Here is a 27,235-nt window from a genome sequence, read left to right as displayed (position 1 = left end):
CACACCTCGGTTGTAACGAGTGGTTATTTCAGGCAAAGTTGCTCTTCTATCAGCTTGAATCAGTCGGCCCATTCTCCTCTGACCTCTAGCATCAACAAGGCATTTTCGCCCACAGGACTGCCGCATACTGGATGTTTTTCCCTTTTCACACCATTCTTTGTAAACCCTAGAAATGGTTGTGAGTGAAAATTCCAGTAACTGAGCAGATTGTGAAATACTCAGACCGGCCCGTCTGGCACCAACAACCATGCCACGCTCAAAATTGCTTAATTCACCTTTCTTTCCCATTCTGACATTCAGTTTGGAGTTCAGGAGATTGTCTTGACCAGGACCACACCCCTAAATGCATTGAAGCAACTGCCATGTGATTGGTTGATTAGATAATTGCATTAATGAGAAATTGAACAGGTGTTCCTAATAATCCTTTAGGTGAGTGTATATTGTGTTAGGAGAAAATTGGCCGAATCTCCGGTCAAGTGTGGACTGCTGGCGCCTTGTTCTTGAGAATTTACCCTGTTCTGATAATTCCTGAGTGGTTTTAGTTGGTGTTCGTCAATGACTATATGTAAGTGCATTGTTTATTTTTAATGTTTCTTTGATAGTGTTTATAGCAACTATTTAATACCGTAATGTATGCTGATTCATTCTAATGATAAGCTAATCATAACTGTTTGTGGAAGACATCATTTGTATAATGTTTGTCTAGCGTTGATTACTTTATTATGAGAATATTGTTCTAATGTCCTAGTTTATTAGCATACTGCTGTACTAATTTGTGATGATGATATTAGTGCAGTTAATAATTACTCCTCCTCTCTGTTTATTTTAGAACCACACACACAAACACACATATAAGTGCATATTGTGTAGAGTGGAACCAAAGTGAGAAATATCTGTATGCCATACCATGCTGATTGCTGTTTCCTTATTCCTAATATTGAAGTAAACCCATATCAACCTGATTCTGTCTTCCTGAGTCATGACTGACATCCTGTAGCGAATGCAACATATTACCACCTGACAGAGTCATACCTAACACAGGTGGCTGGAGTCTCTGATGATCCTCCAAGCTTTTTTCACACACCGCCTGTTATGTCCTGGAGGGAGGGAAGCTCACCTCCAACGATGTTTCTGGCAGTTTGCACAACCCTTTGCTGGGCTTTGCGGTTGTGAGAGGTGCTATTGCCATACCAGGCGGTAAAGCAGCCAGTCAGGATGCTCTCTACAGTGCTGGTGTAGAACCGTGTGAGGATGTGGTGGTTCATTCCAAACTTCCTCAGCCGTCTCAGGAAGAAGAGGCCCTGGTGAGCCTTCTTCACAATGGCCTCAGTGTGGATGGACCATGTGAGTTCCTCAGTGATGTGGACACCGAGGAACTTGAATCTGCTGACTCTCTCCACCGGTGCTCCATTAATGGTGATGGGGCTGTGTACTCTGTCTTTCCTCCTGAAGTTGTGCTCCTGACACCAGTGTGTCAGAGTGTGCACCTCCTCTCTGTAGGCTGTTTCATCATTGTCAGTGATCAGACCTACCACCGTCGTATCGTCAGCAAACTTAATTATGGCATTGGAGATGTGTTGCCACACAGTCATGTGTGTACAGGGAATACAGGAGTGGGCTGAGAACACAGCCCTGCGGGGCTCCAGTGTTGAGGGTCAGTGATGAGGAGGTGTTGCTGCCCATTCTAACCACCTGACGTCTGCCTGACAAGAAGTCCAGGAACCAGCTGCACAGCGAGCTGTTTAAGCCCAGAGCCCGGAGTTTCTCATCAAGCTTGGAGGGCACTATGGTGTTGAATGCTGAGCTGTAGTCTACAAACAGCATTCTCACATATGTGTTCCTTTTTTCCAGATGGGAGAGAGCAGTGTGTATTGTAGATGCAATGGCATCATCAGTGGAGCGGTTGTTGCGGTAGGCAAACTGCAATGGGTCCAAAGACGTGGGCAGCACAGAGCAGATGTGATCTCTGATTAACCTCTCAAAGCATTTGCTGATGATGGGGGGCAGAGCAACAGGGCAAGACTCAGACACTCCACTTTGCTGTTGACCACCACATCACTTTCCTTTTGATTTATTCTCAAAATATTAAGAATTTCATCTCATACTGCTTAGAATTTCTTCTGGTAATTTTACTTTATTCTCAAAATATTTTGATAAATGACAATTGCAAATTCAAATTGTTAAATTACTTTGATTTTATTGTTAGCGTTAGTTTCTGCACAAAGAACAAATGAGCTTGACAAGTTGTAATTTTCGCTTTGATCCGCAATTTAAATAAAAAACATGTTTGATCAATTTATTGTGCGTCTGACATTTGCTTATATAAAGTTCTGAAAAGGTGTTCGTGTTGTGCTTAATATTGTCACGATTCACTGTTGTCTGCCTTGTGTTTGTCCCTTGTCATCTGTCCCGGATTACACTTCCTATAATTCCCTGCCCTCATCACTGCCAGCAGTACTTCATTGTTCTCATTTGTGTGTCATTTAATCATTATCCTTTGTATATTTAAACCCTATTGTTTTATCATTCGTTGTCAGTTGTTGAATATATGTTCTTGAATGTGTTTCTGCCCGTGCCCTTCGTGGATGTTTTCTCTTGTTTATATTTTGGTTTCCAATCGTGGATGTTTTATTTGTTCCCTGTGTTTTTGATATACTATGAGCTACCCGGTTTATCTTATGTTTTTTCATTAAAAGCTGCACTTAGATCCCACTCCTCATCTGTCTCGTTACAAATATAGGCACTAATAGTTATTTGACAGGTAGGTTGGTAATTTTTTAAATCATGGAAGGATTCTTCTTATTGTTATATTTTAATATACACTGTGGGCTAAGCCAGGTGCTATGCTCCTGACTTCAAGGACTTAAAACTTATAGTTAATATAAAATCATTCTCTTTAATCATTTAACCACAACACTTAAGTTAACTCATTTTAACTACTAATATTTCTAAAGATAAATAAAACATATTGTCATTAAATTATGATCTAACTGAAAATGATGAATATAATGTAGCCTACAGCTCCTTTGGTTTCCCAGCCTCGCTTCCATTCACACAGTCTCAAGGTGCTTGTCATTGAGAAGCGGATATCCTATGCCCTATTCCCTTAGAAGCCTTTATAGTACGCCTACACTGCGAGACCTTTTAGACGTCAAAAAATGGTTGGGCTGAAAAATAATAAAATATCATTAGGAACTCACATTTTAAGTAATGTTTATTGAAAATTCCATTTGGAACGACCTTACAGAATAGCTATCATGACTAGTCTCCCTTTACAAGTGCCCCCTACTGGCATCATATTTACCGTTTAGAACGGAGTAAGGCGGCGCTACCTTCATTTCGACACTTTTCTTGCGACAATCCTTAACACTTTACGGCAGTGGCCAATTTCCACATGGTTGCTCGTGTTTTTGGCTTGCTCGAGTGTGTACTCTTCAAGTGAAGTCACAGCACTTTTAAAAAGCACTTATAAATGGGAAAGACGAAGAACGCCAAATTCAGACGACCGCAGTTTTCAGTCGCGGCAACTCCTGTTAAACATGTTGAAGAATTAGAAGATGATGAAGACTCTCCTGCAGCGCAATTTCTCGACAAAGTAAGCTACTATGAATTTACATATATGACAAGTTTACGGAGCTCAAAACGTTTGATAAAGAGAGTGCTTTTGCGCAACAGATATGGTGCCTGTATTGACTGTCATATTGACAGATGTTGCCAGTCAGCAATCCTACTTTTCAGCTGAACTGAGCTTCTGACTGACAGACCGATGCTGCTGTAAAGCAACTGGATTCAGCTTAATTCCTGAAGCAGATCGACTTTACTTCATAACATATACTTCGGGTTATCACTTAATCTGTATCTAAATGTCTTTCTGTGTATGCGTTTAGTTACAGAGTCCTTCAGCAGACCTGCGTGAGTATGCGTGTGCCAATATTTCTCGTGTTGTACAGCAGAGTCAGACAATCCCTGGATTCCTGCAGAGAGATGCAGTCAGGAAGATTGGACCCATACTGCTGGATCATAGCCTGGCAGCCAGAGAGACTGCTGCTGGAGCACTCAGGTATCTCTAATATACACAAGTATAAAGCAGGGTTCCCACAAAATCAATGGTTAAGGGCGCTTACACCCTCGTGATTGATTAGAGCAACAGCCAATCTTGTGCTTGGTCCAACCAAGGCAGATTGCTTGATTGGTTACAGCAATGTCAATCACTTGCTTGTTTATAGAGATTGCTAAGACATGTGACCAACGTCCAGAGCCATATAGAGAGAGAGTTGCGACAACGGAAGTTCTAAATGCTTGATCGTCACGTGATTCACGTAGACTTCAGATAGTTCCAGGAAGTGCTTTTGCGGTCATTCCAAACTGTTAGAGTGACAGAACTGCGATTTCTGGTAATTAGTAGTCAATAAATGCATTTATTTTATATATTTATGTAACACACCGACATATGTATGTAGCATGAGTATGCTGTTACAGCGATGTTGTTTTTTAAAGATCAAATCAGCTAATATTTGAGGATTAGTGTTCGCTTACCGTTATTTGCCTCAACTTATTTCAGGCTAGGGTTTCTGTTGCCTTTTTATGTTACCTCATGTTCATTGTTTTCACTAATCTCATGGTAACTAATGTCATATTTATGACTTTTCAGATAGTACAGAGACAGCTCGCACCGCACAATGGGTCAATGAACTATTAACTATTAGCAGCAGTTACGGAAATGTAAAATTTAGTGAAATGAAGCTTATTGTTTACAATTCTTACAATTCTGTATATAGTAATATAATTATTTATGTATTATAAATATGATATATCTGATGTATAATTCTTACAATACTTATTCATATACACAATATATTCAGCTTTAAAACAACTTAAGCATACTCGTATATAAACTGCCGTTCAAAAGTAATGAGGCTGAAAATTCAGCTTGGCATCACAGGAGTAAATTACATTTTAAAATACATTAAAATAGAAAACAGTTATTTTAAATTGTAATAATATATTACGATATTACTTTTTTTGTATTTTTATTCAAATAAATGCAATAACTATTTACAGCAATTCATGAATACATTTCTAATAAATTAAATAGCATGCCAAGCATTTTGTATGTGTCTTTTCTTTCATGTTGTCGTTGCATAGTCTTCACCATGGTTTGCTGTGCTGCATGGGGATGCTCCAATCGCTCAGAGAAAGGTGTGCGAATGTATGGCTTCCCCACTGACATGGAGAGGAGAGAAAAATGGTTGGCTCAAGTCAGCAGGAGCAATCTAAATATAAATAAAAATTACAACAACAAAAAAATGTGCGAGGTATTTGCAAAGATTTTACAATTAATAGGGTGTTCGTTACTAACTTTATCCAGCTCCAATCCTTGCCTAATCTGTTACTTATCCGATAACATCCCTTATCTCCTAATTTAACGAGTAATACGCAACTATAAGGTTTTAATTTACAAGTTATTTTTATTTAGATGTACTGATAATATACAGAATAAGATAATATTATTCTTTAAACGTCTCACCTTTTAAAAGTGCGTAGCAAACGGTTTGTTCTGATGCATCTCTACGGTGTTTGCTGCTACTTCCGGGAACTATTGAGAGGCTCCACGAGCCGCCATTGCTGTAAAAAAAACGTTCCATTGGAGTCAATGGAGTTGTCGCAACTCTCTCTATATATGGCTCTGGCCGCGTCTGCATAGTGAGATGTAGCACTGGTGAATAGGGTTGGGAATAGAGTTTTTCGATTCCGGTTCCTTAATGATTCCAGTAATTCTTGTAGTACTTTTTTTTTAAATTATTATTTAGAAATGAGAAATGCAGTTCTTATTGCATTTACTACCCTCTGCTGCCTGTTGCCAAATAATGAGAAACTTTAAGATTTTCAATAAAATAAATAATAAATAAAAATAAATGTTTATGTTGCCCATAGACTATACTCAAAAACAAACAAATATGTAAAAATCAATAGTTAACATGTTGCAATATGGACTTGAGTACACGTGTTTGTGCGGGTCTCCATAACATTTCTTAATTTTACAATTGTTCATGAAAAGGTTCTCTTGCCTTTTGGGCAGGGCGATATGTAAAATTTATTATAACAATAATCGCATTTAAAATATCACAATATCGATTATAATGCAACACCCCCCCCTCGGTGAATATTTTTGCTTAATGATTTTGCTTTAAAAATTACATAAATGTATTGATTTATTGTTATTTAAAAACAATTTAAAAAAAAAATCTAAATTCAAATTGCACTTTAAACGAAACAATAAAAGCTATTAAAATAACAGAGGTGATTAAAAAAATATTTTATATAACCTCCCCAAGTCCAAACATTTACCATCTCCAACGGCCCCATTTGTCATCATGCATGCATCCGTCAACGACACCAGGTGGAAAATTACTAATAGCTACAAATTAAGAAATAAAAACAATTATAAATGTAAAGATCATTATAATAATCATCATAGTAAATATGCCTAATAAATTGGTAAATGGTCTGCACTTATATAGCGCCTTTTTAACCTTAACGGTATTCAGAGCGCTTTACACTGTGACTCATTCACCCATTCACACACACATTCATACACCAATGGCGGCAGAGCTGCTATATAAGGTTCTAGCCTGCCATTGGGAGCAACTTGGGGTTCAGTGTCTTGCCCAAGGACACTTCTGCATGTGGAGTCGTGTTGTCCGGGATTCGAACCACCAACCCTGCGATTAGTGGCCGACCCGCTCTACCAACTGAGCCACAGCCGCCCCAAAATTCTCTTCAGGGTCTTTTGGGTCCCTTAACATGCTCAAAAACTCCTGAAAATGTGCACACACATCAGAATCGTCGACCATTAGAACTTGGCAAAAGTTAACAGGGGAGGGGGGGTCAAGGGGGCTATCTGCCGGCCCCTTGATAATTGGATTTTGGGAGGCTCTGTAGCACATGCCTTTTCACCTATAGTCACCAAACTTTGTACACCTAAAGACCTCATCAAGCTGGACAACTTTTTCCCTCATAGGTTCTGCCCAACAGGAAGTCTGCCATGTTGCATTGTTTGAAAACGCATGTTCTGAAATTTGAAATACTCCTCCTAGGGGATTTATGTGACAGGCACCAAACATGGGCAACATCATGCCAAGACATTGAAGATGCTAAAATGCGAACATATTTGTGATATTTTAAACGGTGTTGCCATGGCGAGGCGATAAATTAATGGCGAAAAATAGGAAGTGCAAATATCTTCGACGTGGATTGTGTGATTTAGATCAAAATTTAGATTTATGTTTGGTATTGGGGGCTGATGACATGGATATGACTATTGTGGGGCATGATCATAGCGCCACCAACAGGCAGCAAGAAGTGTGGAACTTTTGACAGACTTTGGAATAGCACTTATTTTTATCTGAACTGCTTAAAAATGTCAGTACAGATCTAAAATGATGATGGGATTTGTGATATCTTAATTACTGTTGCCATGGCAATGCATTAAACACTATTATTCCTTTTTGTTTTTGAGGTAGTTTGCATGCTTGAATTTCTATGATCTTTTGAACACATTCATGTAAAAAGGTTCATTCATGTAAAAAACGTGACTGTCCCATTTTTAAAGATGAAAAGTCTATTAATTTTCTTGAATGATTTCTCCGTGATGAGATCTGACCAGCTTAAAATACGGGACAATTCGCATCCCATATCGAATCTAGTAGTACTATTCCCAAGTATTTCCTTTTTTCAGGGTTCCCACAGATCCTTAAAGTCTTAATGTCTTAAATTAAATTTAAATAAAAAGATTTAAATGTCATAAATGATACAACAAAAGTCTTAATTATCATTTAACGAGGTCCTAAATTTGGGAACGGAAAGACCGGAATCATGACATGACTTAATCTGATTATCAAACTGCAAAAGAATATGATTTAATTAAATTGATGCATGCGCTGCAACCTTCAAAGTGAAAACGCAAAACTGTTATATTTTCTCCAAACACGCAGGTGCTTGTGAGTGTTTCCAGCTGTTGCAGAGCAGTTCACAATCATTAGGCCATATCGAAAGTGTATGACAAGCGATCACTAATGATCCGCTGTTGATGAAAAATAACTATGCTTACTTTTAATTGTTTATATTGTAATAAGTTGTAGATTATTGTAGGAATGAACATTTTATGTTACTTATATATTTGAATGAGCAGTTGAAAGAAGTGAAGTACAAACATTTCAAAATAAGAGTCCCTGGTATGTTTAAGCCTTTAAAGTTAAAGGTTCCACACTGAGAATCTTTTTATTTATTGATTGATTTTTTTCCTTGTTAAAACGGCATCTGGAATTTAATTCAATTTAGACTCTTGTAGCCTCTGCCTGGCCCTCCATATTACAGGAAGGTGAAGAAAATTTAATTTAATCAAACGACTATTCGACTCCGCAGCAGCTTTGCTTGTCGCCATCTTTTGCTTGTTGTGAGCGTTAAAAAGTTCCCGACGCTGCATGGGTACCGGGTAGACTCGGTACTACAGTACCTTCAGAAATTCTGGTATCGTAAACATATTTTTTGTTTCAGTACCGATTTTGTACCAGTATTTTTGACAACACTATTGTACATAAACCAATTTGAATGTGATTTATATGTGGAAAACATGTCTCAAGTATTTTAAACTTTCATATATCCTACCCTGTTTTGCTGATAAGCAATGTTAAGGCCCTGTTCAATGTGTGTACCTGCTTGTTTAAGTAAGAGTCTGTGATACATGATTTATTTTGAGATTTTGTAGTTTTGTTTTGGGATGGTAATACAGTATTAACTTTATTTGTTCAGGTCTTGAAAAAGGTTGTGCCTTAAATTTAATTTAAAATCTTTGCAGAAACCCTGTTTTTTGTATACCACAGATTGTATAGCTCTTGTCTGTTCACAGTATGATAGATATGCTTTGTTTTCATTTGTGTGGAAACGCTTACGATGGTTAACCACTCTGCAGTGCTGCAGTCTCTTATTAGAATTGTTTAGACACAAATTTTAATATGGGATAATTCAACTTTTTCCGATCGTGAATAACTCATCGAGGAAATCGCTGTTTCCTCATTCAGCGCATAAAAGAGGGTAATTTGCCGCCATCTACGTTTTTGAAATATGACTAGTTGGTCATTTGAAAAGCTGGTTTCTTACATGCACAATCTGAATCATCATTATTTCCTGTCACTGTGCTACAGGAATCTGAGTGCCTGTGGAGGCCATGAAGTATGTGAAGACATGGTGCGACAGGATGTGCTGACACCTCTCTCTGCTCTTCTGAGAGAGGTATGAATGATAGATCTTTATGGTTTTTATGCTCAACAGTAAAAGATTAGAAGTCATTATTGGATTGACAAAGTAGGGCTCCAGACTAAAAAAAAATGACTATGAAGCCATTGGCTTCTAAAACTAAACATTAAGAAGCATAATGGCTGTTTTTAGTTTTTTATTTAAATGGTTATTCGGAAGCAAAAGAGAAAGCTGAAGAAAATAAAGGTAATAACCCAATAATTGGCCAATTATTTAAAAAATTTATTTAAAATGTAATATTGTTAATATTCTTAGTCTTTCTTTACTGTGACTGGTAATCGCATATCAACGCATACAAATTGTTCCAGACTGTTGCCACGGGCGACTAGATTTCATTATTTTTGTTCTCGTTTCCGACCATTTTTGATGCAGTCTGAAACCCTGCAATGGAGTGTTATCACGCTACCAACATTTCAGTAGTTGGTACCGATACAAGTGAAATTTCACAGTTCTCGATACCAATTTCGAATCCACAGCAAAAATATGCTAATATGATAATGTGCTACTGAACACACCTGTTTAGTTATTTTTAACAATTTAATAATTATAGTTTAATAACTATTATTATTTTCCAGAACTCCATGTTTTAAAGTTATATTTAATTTAATCATCAAAATGGTGTCTAATCAATCTATACGATTTATACATTCATTCAAAGTATGGATCTCTTCCACACTATGATTGCAGCCATTAGCGGTTTAATAAATCACACTAGGACATGTCACGATTTTAATTTGTTTAATTGTCCATTTCAGTGTAAAAGGAGTAACAGAGCACGCATTCAAAATAAGCCTGTGAGCATTTTAAATCTGCTGTGTGTCCGTTATATTGTGCGCTGGTTTATGTTTCCCCTTAGGTTAGTGTTTAAATCTGTTCCCCCTATGTTTAATGGCACTACAGGGAACACTAACCTAAGGGGAAATGACAGACTTTGACAGAACTCCAGATTGAGTCTGTGCTCTGTACTACCGTTACTGCAGAAACACTGGTATCTTTCAAATGTATTTATTTTAGTATCAACTTTGTACTGGTGCTTTTGACAACACTACTGCAAAGATAATTGATTCTATAAGATGAATGTTGAAAGTGCATATATTTGGGAACTTGCAAACATTTTAGCAGTTCATTGTTTGTGTGCTCTATAGTGCAACATTTCCATGATGTGAGCATGGGACTGGTTTGGTTGGGTGCTTGGCGAATTCTAGTCAGTGTCACTGAAATAACGTTTACATTTTATGATAATTGTGCTCTCACAAGTCTATGTTGTTTGCGTTTGTGGTGAGCAGTGCTGTGCTGGGTTTGATGTGAACTCCTCTCCTGCCCCGATGGGACAGAGGTGCACAGTGGAGGATGTAGCCAATGAGGCAGTGAATTTACTCTGGAACCTTTGGTAAGACTGAAATCAAACAGACTTGAGGGCACAATTATGTTGTCATACTTCATACTGCATGCATTCTCACATTTTTTGCAATCTTTTGAACTTGGTCAAAATCCTGAGACTAGTCAGTTTCTTTGTTTAGCTGCCACATTAAAGACAAAGTCACATGGCAAAATATTTTTTATGTTGAATAATTTTAAATACAGTGCTGTGTATACTTGCAATACATTAACATAAGCAGTCAGTATACAATAGATCAGTAAAATTGATGTATGAAGTGTGTTGTATCCACAGCCAAAATATGTTCAGTTAGATGTTTTCTTGTGTGTGTGAGTAGTGAGAGCAGTAGCACAGCAGTGTCAGTGTTTAACAAGGCTGGACTTCTAGATGCTCTTCTATGCTGTCTGGAAAGGCACTCTCAGAATATGGAGTTGGCATTATCAGCAGGTAAGAGACTTGCTCATATACTGTACATAAACCCCTCATTCAGATTACTTGTTCCTCTCAAATATATGCAGACTGTTTGCATGCACCTTTTCATTTATTCTCACACTTTCATAGTTATTTTGTATTTATTGAGTACTAATTAGTTATAATTGCTGTTGCTTTTGTGTGTGTTCTGTCTGGGTAGCCCACTGCTTACACACTGTAACAGAAGAAAACTCAGACCTGGTGCACAGTGTGAATGGAGCAGTGCTTGGTGTCTTGGACAACATTCTGTCCTCCACACAAACCAGTATGGAGTATACTCTCCTACGCACACTGGCTGCAGGTAAAATGCAAAATGCTTAATTTATGTTTATGTGAGTCCCTACAACATGCACCTTTGGGAGCTCATGGATGGTAACTGGCATGTTAATGAGGAGCTTATATATTGCTAATTATTAATAAACACTGCTGTACTACTTTGTGAAATATGGGTACATATGTAATAAATAGTTGAAATAAAGCTGAAGAATGTTTCACATAGATGGTTGTTTTTTCTGTTCTTTAGGCTGTTTATGGAATGTGAAGAACAGTCTGTCTTCAGGGCAGCAGTCACACATGCTTACCGTACTGGTGGCCACTCTTTCACACAGCCTTAGTTTGGACGCTGGAGAGCTCATCCCAGGGCTGTGGTATGCTGAATCTGCACGTCTGTCTAAAGGAGCTACATCTGCCACAGGGTCAAATCATACCAGTGAACAGCCTGCAGGGCAAAGATCTGAAGCAGAGGAGATGGAGGAGGATGGAAGAGATAGAAAGATGAATGGAGGAAAGCCCAATGGACGAATGGGAACAAGAAAACATTATATCTCAGATCTGTTGCCTGTAAGTTAAAATCTGCCTTTTTAACTTAAAACGTCTTTAAGTTAATGTCTTGTAATGTTTTATGTGTGAAAATAATCCATTGAGCTAATTAATGTCAAGGTTTGCAGTAGCATTACCAAAGTTAGTAGATTCATGAAATTGTATTAATCGGTGCTATGTCGTAAGCTGGGCTGTCTAAAGGCTTGAAGTAACACCAGCATAGATGTCTTTGTTGTTCACTAAACACAAAGACAATCCCTTGATTGGTCTCTTTATTGTCAGTAAATGGTGAAAGGCCAACTTGTTGATGGTACCAAGGTTAAAGTCCTGTGATGGACTGCTGTGGCATCAATTAAACGTCTTTGATATATGCCGTGTTTTATTCCCTTTGTTAATAAAAAACTAAAAGCACTTCTTTTTGGGAGGAAAAAAACTGTTTAGGGACATAGAGTGAGCAAGAGGGGTACATTTCAATTAAAAATGTTAGATTATTAGTGTTAACTACAAAATATCATTTTTTTTGACAGCCTCAAGTTTGCACACATTCAGTTTGCTAAGACACTTGTATTAATAAGGTAATATTTAATATTTTAGAGTGCATATGGAGGTCAACAATGCCCTCTTAAATTCTGTCTCCACTGTATTACTCTACATGATGGCTCTGTCTCATGAATGCGTCACATGACTCCGATAAGTCCAGAGTCAGGGAGGGCACAACATACTGCACTCTCTCTGCCTTTCGTCAGGTCATCTCTACCCAAGTGACTGCACATCTGTCTCCCAGAGCCAGAGGGTATTTGCTCTCCAGAAACACAGAGTGACAGCCCCCACTTATTTAGGAGTATGTAGGGCTGCTTTAACTTCTCTGAGCTGCCAGCTATTCCTAACAGCCCAGTGGGCTTCCTAAAACTGCGGCAGTTTTACCCTCTCTGAAACGGATGATCCAAAGCCTCATATTTGTAGCGCTTAGGCAAACCATGTTTACGGTAAGCAAGATTAGTTCACTCATAATTCTGCCAGCACGTACTCACCCTCGTGTTTTACTTACCTTTTGCCGCAAAACACCAAAGGAGAATGTTTGAGTAATTGTACTGGGCTGTTTCCCAAAAGCATCTTAAGCCTAACTAGATTGTAGAAAACAAACAGCTTAAGCTTGCGATGCTTTTGGGAAACGCTGCACTGGTAATTTTTTTTCCAGGCAGTAACAAAGAATGGGGCCAAAGCTTTTTGCAAAAAAGGACACAAAATGATGCAAAAGTCATAATGATAACTTTGATTTTGCTGACCAGATTCATTGAAAAGATCCTTTTTAAAGTTTGAAGGTTCCAGTCCCCATTCTTTGTAAATGTGTGGAAAACCAACCAGTAGATTCTTTTAAAATGTCTCATTTTGTGTTCTACGAACAGAAGAAATTAAGTCATACATGTTTGGAACAGCATGAGGATGGAAATCCGTTTATGTCACCATCTTTAGGTAGCTTAACAGGATAAGTTAAAATGGTTTTATATTAGTTTAACCATTTCTACGTGTACAGACCAAGTGTGCCGCACAAGCCCTGAAAAGTGAAGTCAAAACGTATCGATCGCCCCCCGGTGACTGGTCCTAGTATAGGTTATAAACGCCGCCTCCCCATGTTATTCAATGGGACGTGAGACCAACTAAACAATTAAATTACACTTCACATATCTTTTTTCCAAAGATAGTTTCTGTCATTTACTGTAGTTTCTATCACGTTGATGTAATTTCAAGTGTTTGTTTTCAAAATAAGTTTGTTTTTAGTTATTTGATGCTATAAAAACGGTGCTGTGACATCATGATTGACAGCTGTGATTGACGGGTTCTCTTGAGCGAAGTAGTCACTGAAGCACCAACTGACTTTTTTTCGGGATCTTTGGAGGACTGAGGAGATTGGAGCTTTAAATTTAATATCTAAATTTCTATAATTAATTATTTCACACCGTCAAAAGTGCAGGGGCGTGTGCTTGCGATTGATTCAGCGAGAGTGAGGGCGGGGCCTTGATTTCGTGGCTTTACTTCCTGCTCACTACTGCGCAGGTCTGGTCCCGAAATCGCAACTGCGCAGACTCAAGTCCCAAGATGTCAGTGCCATAACGGGACACTGGCGGCTTCAGTTCTCAGCAATGGAAAAGAGTGAAGGGCCATCGTCCAACTTTTTTTACAGTCTATGGTACAGACAACCAATATAATACATTTTGTGGTGCTCTGTGTGTTTATTGGTATTAAGAGAGACAGACTGGAGTTACGGGAGGCCAAAGCACTGCTGGCAGCACAACAGACGTCCCTGGAAATCATTGTCAATATGTGCTGCTCTGATGGTGAGTGTGTGTTTACAGATGAACATGTGCTTGAGGGAGTGAGTATTGTAGCCCCTCCTCAGGATTTATGTGCTAATGTGCCAAATTAGGGGAAGGATGCCTGTGTTCTTTGGAGAAAAACAGACGGGGTAATGTGATGGGTTATTTGAGGAAAATTACTATTAATTTGAACTTCAACCCCTGGGATGTGTATAACACCCCCATTGAGTGTTTTTTTTTATTTTTAATTATCTAAAGGTATGTTTGATTGTTGTTGTTGTTGTGTGTATGTATAGAGCCTTCAGATGATGAGTGGGAGGAGATGTCCAGCAGTGATGAGAGTGAAATGTGTGCTGATGGGATGTCAGATACTATCTCCTCCCTGTACTCTCCTCTGTGCCTGTCTGCTGAACTACACACAATCCTGCTCAACCACAGGATACCTCAACAGGTATCACACTCACACATGCACAACATTTTTTACCTACAGTAGTCTGAAAAACATACGGCAGTCTATTTTGTTTTTACCTAGTGTTTGCAGATGTCGAGGCATCCAAGAAAAGAATGTAGAATAATCACAGGCCTGCTGTAAAAGGGGAACTTATTTTTTAATGTATAAAAAAGCTTCAACAGGTGATCATGTATACAAGTGGATTATCTGTAGGAGTGGGAGAAAAAAATCGATTCACCAATGCATTGCATTTCTTTCAAAGATTCTTTATTGATCCTCAAAAATTCAGAATCGATTCTGTTTTCAATTTAAACCCTGGCAGCACCATAGCGTTTAAGTGCATGCCAGAGACAGAATGAGATGGTAGAAACAAGCACATATACCAATTGTTCCCGACAAAAACTATGATCATGAAATTCATCCACAAACTCATGCACAAAGCAACGGTAGTTTTATTCCTGATAATACAGGTGAAACTCAAAAAATTAGAATATCGTGCAAAAGTTCATTAATTTCAGTAATTCAACTTAAAAGGTGAAACTAATATATTATATAGACTCATTACAAGCAAAGTAAGATATTTCAAGCCTTTATTTGATATAATTTTGATGATTATGGCTTACAGCTTATGAAAACCCCAAATTCAGAATCTCAGAAAATTAGAATATTACATGAAATCAATAAAAAAAAAGGATTTTAAATACAGAAATGTCGGCCCTCTGAAAAGTATAATCATGCATATGTACTCAGTACTTGGTTTGGGCCCGTTTTGCATTAATTACTGCCTCAATGCGGCGTGGCATGGATGCTATCAGCCTGTGGCACTGCTGAGGTGTTATGGAAGACCAAGATGCTTCAATAGAGGCCTTCAGCTCTTCTGCATTGTTTGGTCTCATGTCTCTCATCTTTCTCTTGGCAATGCCCCATAGATTCTCTATGGGGTTCAGGTCAGGCGAGTTTGCTGGCCAATCAAGCACAGTAATACCATGGTCATTGAACCAGGTTTTGGTACTTTTGGCAGTGTGGGCAGGTGCCAAGTCCTGCTGGAAAATGAAGTCAGCATCTCCATAAAGCTTGTCTGCTGAAGGAAGCATGAAGTGCTCTAAAATGCCCGGTAGACGGCTGCGTTGACTCTGAACTTAATAAAGCACAGTGGACCAACACCAGCCGATGACATGGCCCCCCAAACCAACACAGACTGTGGAAACTTCACACTGGACTTCAAGCATCTTGGATTGTGTGCCTCTCCATTCTTCCTCCAGACTCTGGGACCTTGGTTTCCAAATGAGATGCAAAATTTGCTCTCATCAGAAAAGAGGACTTTGGACCACTGAGCAACAGACCAGTTCTTTTTTTCTTTAGCCCAGGTAAGACGCTTCTGACGTTGTTTGTTGTTCAGGAGCGGCTTGACAAGAGGAATACAACATTTGAAGCCCATGTCCAGGACCTGTCTGTGTGTGGTGGCTCTTGATGCAGTAACTCCAGCCTCAGTCCACTCCTTGTGAAGCTCCCCCACACATTTGAATGGCCTTTTCCTGACAATCCTCTCCAGGCTACGGTCATCCCTGCTGCTTGTGCACCTTTTTCTTCCACACTTTTCCCTTCCACTTAACTTTCTATTAATGTGCTTTGATACAGCACTTTGAGAACATCCAACTTCTTTTGCAATTACCTTTTGAGGCTTTCCCTCCTTGTGGAGGGTGTCAATGATGGTTTTCTGCACAACTGTCAGGTCAGCAGTCTTCTCCATGATTGTGAATTCAACTGAACCAGACTGAGAGACCATTTAAAGGCTCAGGAACCCTTTGCAGGTGTTTAGCTGATTAGAGTGTGACACTTTGAGCCTACAATACTGAACCTTTTCACAATATTCTAATTTTCTGAGATTCTGAATTTGGGGTTTTCATAAGCTGTAAGCCATAATCATCAAAATTATATCAAATAAAGGCTTGAAATATCTTACTTTGCTTGTAATGAGTCTATATAATATATTAGTTTCACCTTTTAAGTTGAATTACTGAAATTAATGAACTTTTGCACGATATTCTAATTTTTCGAGTTTCACCTGTATGTCAACAAACAACATGAAAGACAGGCTCATGCCCATTATTGCACTGGTTTGCACAGAACATGAAATAAACCACTGAATATAATATCTTTCCCTCCTCTTGCACTTTCTCTATATTGGCTGTTGTTCATTGCCAGTCTCTTGCTTGTCGGGACAGTGCAAATATGAGATGTTTAAGAGATTTCTAAGCAGCAACCAAATATATGTGTCACTTTACCATCAACTGTGATCTGGAAAGAAGAAGCTGACAGATATCACCGATAGTTGTGGTTGTTGTTAAAATAAAAATGAATAGACTTGGGACTGGTTAATTCTAATTAATAATTTAATACTAATAATTGATTAAATATGCTTTAAACATACAAAATAATTTGTATATAATCGGTTGAAATATTTAATTTAATAGTTCTTTTGTTATTTATTTTCTTTTGTCTTTAAAGACATTTTATAGTAAAAGGTTCTAAAAAAAGAAACTGAAGAATTGTGATACTCTACTAAATGCAAACAGTTCATTTGTGGATATTCCATGTTTTGTTCACACTGAATGTAAAGGGCAACAATGTAAATAAAATAAAATAAATAGTCAGCGTTTATCATGTTTTATAATGACAATACTGCCATATAAAGGCTGTAACTACAGTAACCACACCAGCAAAACTGTTACTTGATTTAGTGTGGATTTTGTAGTTACTGCAATTTTCTCAAAACCTGGTTATAGTTAAGCCAGACCTGTCTGTAACAGGACAACTTGGTCTAAGAAATCCAAATTTCTATAAACTCTGGAGGTGGTTTTATGCCTCCTACACACTACATGACTTTCAAAGACATTGAATCGTGGTACCATTCATATTAGATATCTGTCTGTCTTGTCATGTAAGTCGTAGCATTTTCAAATTAGATGACGAATCTGTGACAGGGGTGAACACATTACAAGACATTTTCATTATTGACGAAGCCTGCACTCCAAATTACATTTCACAACAGAGTACATGCGAGAAGTGATACAAGATACAAAAACATATGCATGATCATATGTTATGCATTTCAGAATATGATGTGTATGTTTTTAATCATATACAATGCATCTGGAAAGTGTTCACAGTGCTTCACTTTTTCCACATTTTGTTATGTTACAGCCTTATTCCAAAATTGATTAAATTCATTATTTTCCTAAAAATCCTACAAACCCCATAATGACAACATGAAAGAGGTTTGTTTGAAATCTTTGAAAATTTATTAAATAAAAAACGGAAAAAAAAAATCACATGTACATAAGTATTCACAGTCTTTGCCATGATACTCAAAATTGAGCTCAGGTGCCTCCAGTTTCCACTGATCATCCTTGAGATGTTTCTACAACTTGATTGGAGTCCACCTGTGGTAAATTCAGTTGATTGGACATGATTTGGAAAGGCACACACCTAAACTATATAAGGTCCCACAGTTAACAGTGCAAGTCAGAGCACAAACCAAGATATGAAGTCCAAGGAATTGCCTGTAGACATCCGAGACAGGATTGTAACGAGGCAGAGATCTGGGGAAGGGTACAGAAAAATGTCTGCAGCATTGAAGGTCCCAATGAGCACAGTGGCCTCTATCATCCGTAAATGGAAGAAGTTTGGAACCACCAGGACTCTTCCTAGATCTGGCCGCACGGCCAAACTGAGCGAACGGGGAGAGAAGGGCCTTAGTCAGGGAGGTGACCAAGAACCTGATGGTCACTCTGACAGAGCTCCAGCGTTTCTCTGTGGAGAGAGGAGAAACTTCCAGAAGAACAACCATCTCTGCAGCACTCCACCAATCAGGCCTGTATGGTAGAGTGGCCAGACGGAAGCCACTCCTCAGTAAAAGGCAGTTGACAGCCCGCCTGGAGTTTGCCAAAGGCACCTGAAGGACTCTCAGACCATGATAAACAAAATTCTCTGGTCTGATGAATCAAAGATTGAACTCTTTGGCTTGAATGACAAGCGTCATGTCTGGAGGAAACCAGGCACCGCTCATCACCTGGCCAATACCATCCTACAGTGAAGCATGGTGGTGGCAGCATCATGCTGTGGGGATGTTTTTCAGCGGCAGGAACTGGGAGACTAGTCAGGATCGAGGGAAAGATGAATGCAGCAATGTACAGAGACATCCTTGATGAAAACCTGCTCCAGAGCGCTCTGGACCTCAGACTGGTGCGACGGTTCATCTTCCAACACGACCCTAAGCACACAGCCAATATAACAAAGGAGTGGCTACGGGACAACTCTGTGTATGTCCTTGAGTGGCCCAGCCAGAGCCCAGACTTGAACCCGATTTAACATCTCTGGAGAGATCTGAAAATGGCTGTGCACCGACGCTTCCCATCCAACCTGATGGAGCTTGAGAGGTCCTGCTAAGAAGAATGGGAGAAACTGCCAAAAAATAGGTGTGCTAAGCTTGTAGCATCCTACACAAAAAGGCTTGAGGCTGTAATTGGTGCCAAAGGTGCTTCGACAAAGTATTGAGCAAAGACTGTGAATACTTATCTACATGTGATTCTTTTTTTTTTTAAATCTTTTAATAAATTTGCAAAGATTTCAAACAAACTTCTTTCACGTTGTCATTATGGTATTGTTTGTAGAATCTTGAGGAAAATAATGAATTTAATGCATTTTGGAATACGTCTGTAACATAACAAAATGTGGAAAAAGTGAAGCGCTGTGAAGACTTTCCGGATGCACTGTGTTTTGTTGGTTACAATAGGAAAAGTTCCTCCTACAGAAAAATCGACCTATTTGCTTACCTGTCTGTCCAAGAGAATTTCTCTCCAACTCTTCTCTTTCTCCACCCAGTTGTGGTACAGTTCAGATGAAACATCAAATCTGGTGCTCCAGCCAATGTTCCTCTTATTTTTCTTCAATTTCTTTGGTCCAATGAGACTTTCTTGATACTGCAGCCATGCTAGTTGATGTGCTGTTGCAGGTACATCAGGACTCCTCCCACTGAAACTTCCCGTGCCCGATTTCTTGCTCTCTCATTGGCTGTAGGTCAGCGCTGCAGTTGTATTCAGTCAAAACACATTTCACATTGCACGATTTTGAATCGTAGACAGGTCTAGATATTTAACATTTTAGATATTTCGCTGACATCTGCAACACATTGGCGCTTCTCTCAAATCGCGTCTTTGATAATTCATACATTGAGATTGTCTTTCACGGGAGCGAGCTCCGATTTGTCTATGATTTCGGGCTTTTGTCTGCGATCTCCACAAAACTGTTGGCGAGCGAAATCTGGCAAAGAAATCTAGTGTAGTGTAAACTCTGCATTAGACGCATTCCATTCTAAATTTGATTGTGTAAATGCATCTGGTTGTTCAAGCCACATATGTAATCTTTACTCTGGGCAAACAGCACTATGTCAGCATAAGGACAACGTGAAACATAACATCTGCTTCTGAGTATTTGTATAGGGCTTGTGTGGCGCAAAACATAATAACAAATTAAGAAATGAATGCATGTTGTAGGAGAGACAGAACTTTTTTATTTTTGTTTGATGCAGATCACTAATGAAACTGAAACGAAATGCTGACAGTGAGCACAGTTGACTCACATTGACGAGCCCAGAGGGGAGGAAATCTACACTTGGAATTGAATATTACATTTACATTTATGCATTTGGCAGACGCTTTTATCCAAAGCGACTTACAGTGCACTTATTACAGGGACAATCCCCCCGGAGCAACCTGGAGTTAAGTGCCTTGCTCAAGGACACGATGGTGGTGGCCGTGGGGATCGAACCAGCAACCTTCTGGTTAACAGTTATGTGCTTTAGCCCACTACGCCACCACCACTCCACATTATATCACATATTTTAAATTTGCTGCTTGGCATTATCATAGTCACGGAAGTGATTCACAGGATTTGAAGATTGCATTTATATCCATTTTACTGAGACCCAGTTATGTGGCCAAGTGTAAATGGTATGTGCGTATACGCATGAAGTGATAAAGTGCAAATACCCCGATTGAATTAAATTCTAAATTCTAAATGAGGTATCATAATACTTCTTTGTACTCTTACAAAGTACTTATAATTGGTAATTACATCATAATTTAATGTCTATAGATGTCATTACAAGCTGCCATCTGTTGAAGGTTCCTCTCAACGACAATGATTGTTTGAATTTGGATTTCCAGACATCAAATTATGTGCAATCTAACAGAAACTTTCTTTTACTAAATATGTGAATAACCTTTTGAATGCAACAGATGTGTTGTTTGCATAACATACTTTACATGTATCATAATTGTGAGGATCATACTATGGTATCCTTTTTCTCATTGTGTTGTAACTGATTGATTGCTTCATCAGGTATTAAAGAAGGCTGAGTTCCCAAGCCCCACTGCCCTTGACCTCTGCAACAAGAATCCTTCTTGGAAATGCCTCTTGATAAAGTAATAAATCCACACATTTATATTAAGCCTTTAATGTACATCATCACCCATGTCTGGAAATATATATGTATTCTAACAGTGCTTGTAGTGCAGTACTAACATACAAAAACCCAAAATCGCATACACTTTCTTTTTTCTTTCAGGATGCACCGGGTGCAGTGTCGGGCACTAACATCTCTCCATAATATCCTTGCTTCTATGGATACAGAGTCTCTTGGGGGTGCTTCAGGGCTACAGTCTGTGGCTCAGCACCTCTCCTCACTGGTCTTTAGCTCAGAAGGTAGACACCATCGTTGTCAGATACAATACAAAATCTGTAAGGCTTTATGGTTCTGAACTTAGGGAAGAATTTTATGCAGTTTTGTGCTTTTCATTATTCTGGTTGTTCTTTCAGACTTTGATTAGGTCTTAAGAGGAGATCTCAAGTCATGCTTAGGAGGATTTTCCCCCCTTTAGGCAGTGTTATATGTTGTATTTGTGAATTCATTTTTAGAAGTATTAAAGGATGAGGAGTTCCTGGAGGCTGTGACCAGTGCTCTACGCTCTCTGTTACAAATCATGGCTTCTAAAAACATCCCTCAGGTTTAAAGCACTTTAATTTTATTTTTTTAATTTTTTTATCCTATTGTGGAAAAAAACTTCACTTGGTATTTATTAACTCTATGTGTGGTATCCTGCAGTGTATGACTCCTCACCTGATGATGAGCTTTTCTGAAGCAGCTACCAGATGTGAGCTGGTCAGTGTGAGAGTTAATGCTCTGGCTATTCTCGGCATCACAGGGAGCTCTCTTGCCAAAGAGAAAAGCACTACAGACACTCTACAGGTAATAATAATGGTAGTAATATTAGAAAAATATTAACAATATTATATATTCTATATATTTATCTATTAATTAAATAATGCAAAACCATTATAATCACAATTTTTAATGCTACATTGGTCTAATTTAAAACATGAGAATGAGAGAATGAATAAAAGTAAAGATTTTTCATTAATTTGTTTTGAGATTTTAAATGTTAGATAAGAATATATAAAATTAAGTACCTTTTAAAAGTGTTCGGAGTCGGACTCAAAAGTGTTGTTGAAATTAAATGAGAAATTAAAATTATATGTAGTGTATATCTGAGGACAAATATTTTGGTTTACAAAAGAACAGCGTACCATTCACGTTCAAAATTAACTTAATATTTGTCAGACTATCTGCCAGTGTAGTAATACTCAAGACTTTTTATTTGTATGGTCTTGTCATGGACTTGGGAGCATTTGGACTCAGTCTTGAATTGGACTCAAACAAGTGTGGAATCAGACTTTTCCCCGAGACCAGTCGAGTCTCTTCAAAAACTATCATGAGTGGCACGACTTTGACAATGTCAGCGATCTTGACGTGTTTCCCGTATTTCTGTCGGCTGTGTGGAATCAGAACTAGTGATGCCCAATTCACAAATTAATCATTAATTTGAGTCAATTATTTTCTGTGAATTAACGGTTTGGCAAAATCGATTTGCAATTCAGTCCGATCTGTTCCGACCACCATCTCACTAAATAATCTGTAGCAGTTTTTCACTCAGTAAAACAGTATCAGGATATTGAAGAGCTCTCTGCTGGATGAAGTAGATATTTTCCTACAATCATTGAAACAAAGGGCTACTTTTTTGAGAGGTAACTTTGAGAAACATCAACAAGTGCTGTTATTTTAATACAGTGTCATTCACAGCAAACACGTTTTTGCTTCTGTCCATGCTGTTTTTCCTTTGTTTACATTTTTAAATATGCTAAACGGACATATTTGACCATTGTGCTGCTGAATGCTGTGTTTTCAGTGTCGAGAAGTTACTTGACAAAACATTTAAGAATTACACATTTTATGTTAAGTGAACAAAAATGTATTACAATGTCAGTGTTACCAAAATGTTATTAGCTGTTATGTTAAACTATTGTTTTAACACATTCATTAAGATTGCATAGGCCTATAGGAGTCTTGTCTCAGTCTCGGATGAGCTGGTCTCAACTACAACACTGCTATCTGCTTGTCTTTCAAGTTGATCACAGAGCAACTTTTTGCCTGCTATACAGTAAATATGTAGCCTCATATGGTAAATGTACAGCTTCATATGGTAAATGTTTGAATTCTTTTTTTTTTTTTCAGCTGATTGGAAATGCATTACTGAATGTTGCAATGAAGGACTCAAACCTGGTGGTGTGTGGGGAGGCGCTGGACGCCCTCTTTGATGTGTTTGCTGATGGTGATGAGGCAGAGAAAGCTGGAAAAAATATTAACCTGCTCTCCTCTCTCAAAGTATTTCAGCCAGAATTCAGAGCCAAGGTATCAACAGAAAGCAACTGCAGAATTTGTCCACAAATGCATGTATCACATTCACACACCCAAGCAGTAACACTATTAGCAGAAACACACTGAAATTGCCAATCTCGGACCTCCAAATACATGTTCAGGCTTGAGTTCAAGGCTCAAGGTTCAACTGCAGGGGCGTTTCTAGAGACTCTGGGGGCCCCAGGCAAAAGGGACCTGGTGACCCCCAATAAGGCTCATTAATCATTAATCCATGCACATAGATTATTATACAAACAAATCTTTTATTTTCCATTCTTTTCAATGGAAATAATATAAATAAAGGCAAACTTTGAATACATAATATAAATAACTCCAAATACACAAATAATAAAAAATATTTGCTTACAAAACCGTAGTGCACATTTTGCACAGAGTTGCTGTGGTTAAGTCTGGAGGTGGTGGTAAGGATTGGTGTGGCCCCTTGTAATGGAACTGACGTGCTGCCACTGGATGTACTGGCCATGTCTTCCTCAAGGTCCTCCTCATGACCTGAAGTTGATATTGCTGGAGAAAAAAAAATACTCAATGTATAAATGAGTATACAAATAAAAAGTATACAAATAAGAAGTCATTGTTTAAAGACAAATATCTGTGTGGCCATATTTAATCAAATAATCTAATATATGTATAGTGGAGAGCAAGTCAAGGTCAACTTAGAATAACTTTTTTATTTTTACCTTCATCTGTTGAGGCATCTTGTTGAGGCGGACAAAGAAATTTAAGCAAAGCACCTTCAGATAAAAAGAAAAGAGCACAATTGTATTTGGTCATGCAAGCAGTACACAAACACCAAATGGTTAAGAGCTGTATGAAATAATTCCACAAACAGCTAATGGCAACAACAACACTTAAGCTTATGTTAACATTTTGTTTACTGTAACATTTTTACAAGAAAATTAAATGAGATATATAAAATAACTAGGTTAGCTTGTTCTGTCAAAACTGTCACAGTAACCGATATATCATCTTCCAAATATGGATTAGTAACATCTTTGGAAGATATTATATAATGCTACTGTGACAGTTTCGACAGAACAAGCTAACTTAGTCTAATGACAAAGTAACTGTTGTTAGCATCGTTGTTGTTAGCAATTAACAATTGACTAATTGTCATTACTTATGGATCATTGCCAAATTAAAATGAGAAACCTTTTAAAAAAATCTAGTTAAAACATTTGTCATATTCTTAGAAATGTAATCTTTGTCCAATTTGGTTTCATAAATGTTTGAAAAAACTTTATAGTGTTTTAAAAAAAAAAACTTTCAAATTGCCATGTGGCGGAACCATTAAGTAAAAAGTATTATAATTATATTTGCACCTTGAATACATGAGTATAAACAACTTATTCATTAATTTCCAAAAAGTTTTTAAACAAATGTTTCAAGGAATTTTGAGTAAAAAATATCAAGAATGTTTCTCAGGGTTACACCCACTGATCTCTCTCTCATATATATATATATATATATATATATATATATATATATATATATATAAATAAATAACAGTGGTTACACCACATGAACAAAATGTGCCTTTTCATAAACATGTCAAAATAAATATCAGATGTTTATTTTTAAACATCTTCCTTCCTACATCCGTTGACTGCTGGGCGTTCCAGTTTCTCTCATTTCATTTTAATAGAAGTGGCCCGTCTATAGTAAGTAGTCTCAGTACCAATGTTTATCTCCGCAAACTAAATACTGACAAAAAACTATGTTTTATCATTTTTATGGTCAAAATAAACAAAATGGCTACTTACATGTTGGTTACACCCAAAGATTTTGATTTGTGGACAAAAGCGTTTTAAAATATGAATCATGGCCATAATATGCACCTGTTACCCTCTGTTATTTAATTTTATGTTTTTTTGTGAAAACAATCCATGTTTTGAAAAAGGTTTATTTGTAGGCGGACAAAGAAATTTAAGCAAAGCACCTTCAGATAAAAAGAAAAGAGCACAATTGTATTTCTACTCCAATCTACTACTGAAGGTGCGTGACACATTTGAAAACTTGTGGTGTAACTTGTGGCTTTCATGTGAACACTAGGAAGGACAAGTCCATTGCAAACTCTGACATACCTGTTTTACAGTGTTTTCAGAAAACTGCCATCTTTTTTTCGCAGTGGAGTGAGAGCTTGCGCGTTCAAGGTTGTCAGATTGCATGGCTAAAGCATCGCCCTGGCAGCATATTTCCAAACTGTACAAGTGTCCAGATCTAATTGTGGGATTTCACCTAAATAAATCAAGCATCCTCGCACTCTAAATCGAATTCTGTCCAGCTAATCGCCCTTATTTTAAGTTCATTATTTATCAAATGTATTAAAATTAAATATTTTACTAGCATGATTATTTATAAGTAATACATGGCTCAATTGATCTAAAGGGGATGGTAAGTGGGATGCTTTTTGGTATTTCTTGCAAAAAGGGGGATGGCATCCCCCCTCAACTCCAGCCCTGGTCTCGTCACATTTAACTTTTTGTTAAGCCTCCATTCAGCTCATGAAAACACACTGCATGATCATGAGGAAGAATTACATCTAGAAGGCATTTCATGTCAATAAAATAGTCTACTCTTCTCTCGCGTTTGCAGGCATGCCAGTGATTACTCCTCCACGTTCCAATGCTGGCATGCACGCTATAGGTTGCCAATCCCTGATCTAGTATGTTCCTAGGCCTTTAGATGGCAGGCTTTTCACAGATTGGCTTTTTTTCCCCTTTCACAGCTGCGAAAAGAAGGGAGAGGAAAATACAGCCCTGGTCAGCTTTGTTTTCTGGACAACATAAGAATCAACCTGAAGAGGTTCATCGGCTACCTTGAGAACCTGCAGAGAAAATGAGAATTCAGAGAGCTTTAGTACAAATTCTCAGTAAATGGCTCAACTAATTTTTATTTAGCAACTTCTGTTCTTACTCCTTTCCTTTGGTTTTGAAGTTGGGTGTGAGTGTTTATGTAAGGAAATTAAGTTTAAAATGAGATAATTTTGCTGTTAATATTTGTAAAGCATATCAGTGCTTTAATTAAAGCATAAATTATAAAAAGAAGTTCTGCTGTTGTGATGTTGTGATATGTTGAAAAAGATGTATCAGTAGTATATATATATTTAACCCAAGCTTGTCCTAAATGTGGAAAGTGTCCCTTTAAAAGGGATAGATCACCCAAAAAAGAAAATTCTGTATTTACTCACCCTCATGCCTGCACAGATGGCGTGCAAATGAAGAGAGCATTTTCATTTTGGGGTGAGCTATTCCTTTAGTGTAAACTCGCATTGCCATCTAATTTTGGAATTTAGATAAAAAAATGTACAAAAAAATAAGGGTGGATGGAAAAATGTCTCCTAGTCCTACAATAGCAGGTGTAGCGAACCGAGCCTGGCTCTGCTCTGGGGGCCGGTGTGCCAGCGGCAGCTCCTCGTTTGATGGATCCAAGAATCCCTCTTAACCCCTGGATATTCTGGCTTCTGGCAAAAGTTTTCCTTAGCATTACCATCTAAATAATTATGACAGACCAGTGCCCAATGGTTACTTTAATAAATATTGCTATGTTGCAAACTTTCCTTTTCTCTCTGTTATGTAGGAGAACAAAAAGCCCTCATTGTGTGGCCTCCCTGAACAACAGAAGATTATCAGATGTTTACATAAGCGGCATTA

At 38.0% G+C, this 27,235-nt stretch overlaps 1 protein-coding gene and 1 long non-coding RNA gene across 5 annotated transcripts; one reads left to right on the top strand and one right to left on the bottom strand.

Moving 5' to 3' along the window:
- The first annotated feature begins 3,383 nt into the window (after nt 1–3,383).
- LOC127644041 (HEAT repeat-containing protein 3-like) lies at nt 3,384–27,136 on the top strand. 4 transcript variants are annotated; one of them, XM_052127059.1, is made up of 15 exons: nt 3,384–3,595; nt 3,951–4,060; nt 9,204–9,291; nt 10,602–10,705; nt 11,031–11,140; nt 11,325–11,465; nt 11,688–12,004; nt 14,229–14,319; nt 14,595–14,749; nt 21,152–21,234; nt 21,378–21,514; nt 21,728–21,816; nt 21,915–22,058; nt 23,382–23,558; nt 26,311–27,136. In XM_052127059.1, exons 1-15 carry the CDS (start codon nt 3,473–3,475, stop codon nt 26,422–26,424), a joined length of 1,983 nt encoding a protein of 660 aa, XP_051983019.1. In that variant the 5' UTR covers nt 3,384–3,472; the 3' UTR covers nt 26,425–27,136. The 4 variants fall into 4 exon arrangements, with proteins under 4 accessions (XP_051983019.1, XP_051983011.1, XP_051983031.1 ...); XM_052127051.1 differs by having other exon boundaries at nt 3,888–4,060; XM_052127071.1 differs by lacking the exons at nt 3,384–3,595; nt 3,951–4,060 and adding an exon at nt 4,338–4,394.
- Nucleotides 23,572–26,299, bottom strand: LOC127644079 (uncharacterized). The gene is made up of 3 exons (XR_007970620.1): nt 25,667–26,299; nt 24,263–24,316; nt 23,572–24,089 (listed from the first exon to the last, which is right to left on the bottom strand). It is a non-coding gene; the product is annotated as an uncharacterized LOC127644079 (long non-coding RNA).
- Nucleotides 27,137–27,235: the final 99 nt, after the last annotated feature.

This window comes from Xyrauchen texanus, chromosome 1 (assembly GCF_025860055.1).
Source record: "Xyrauchen texanus isolate HMW12.3.18 chromosome 1, RBS_HiC_50CHRs, whole genome shotgun sequence".
NCBI classification, from domain to species: domain Eukaryota; kingdom Metazoa; phylum Chordata; class Actinopteri; order Cypriniformes; family Catostomidae; genus Xyrauchen; species Xyrauchen texanus.
The sequence above is the reverse complement of the archived record's forward strand: the minus strand, read 5'-3'. Positions and strand labels throughout refer to the sequence as shown.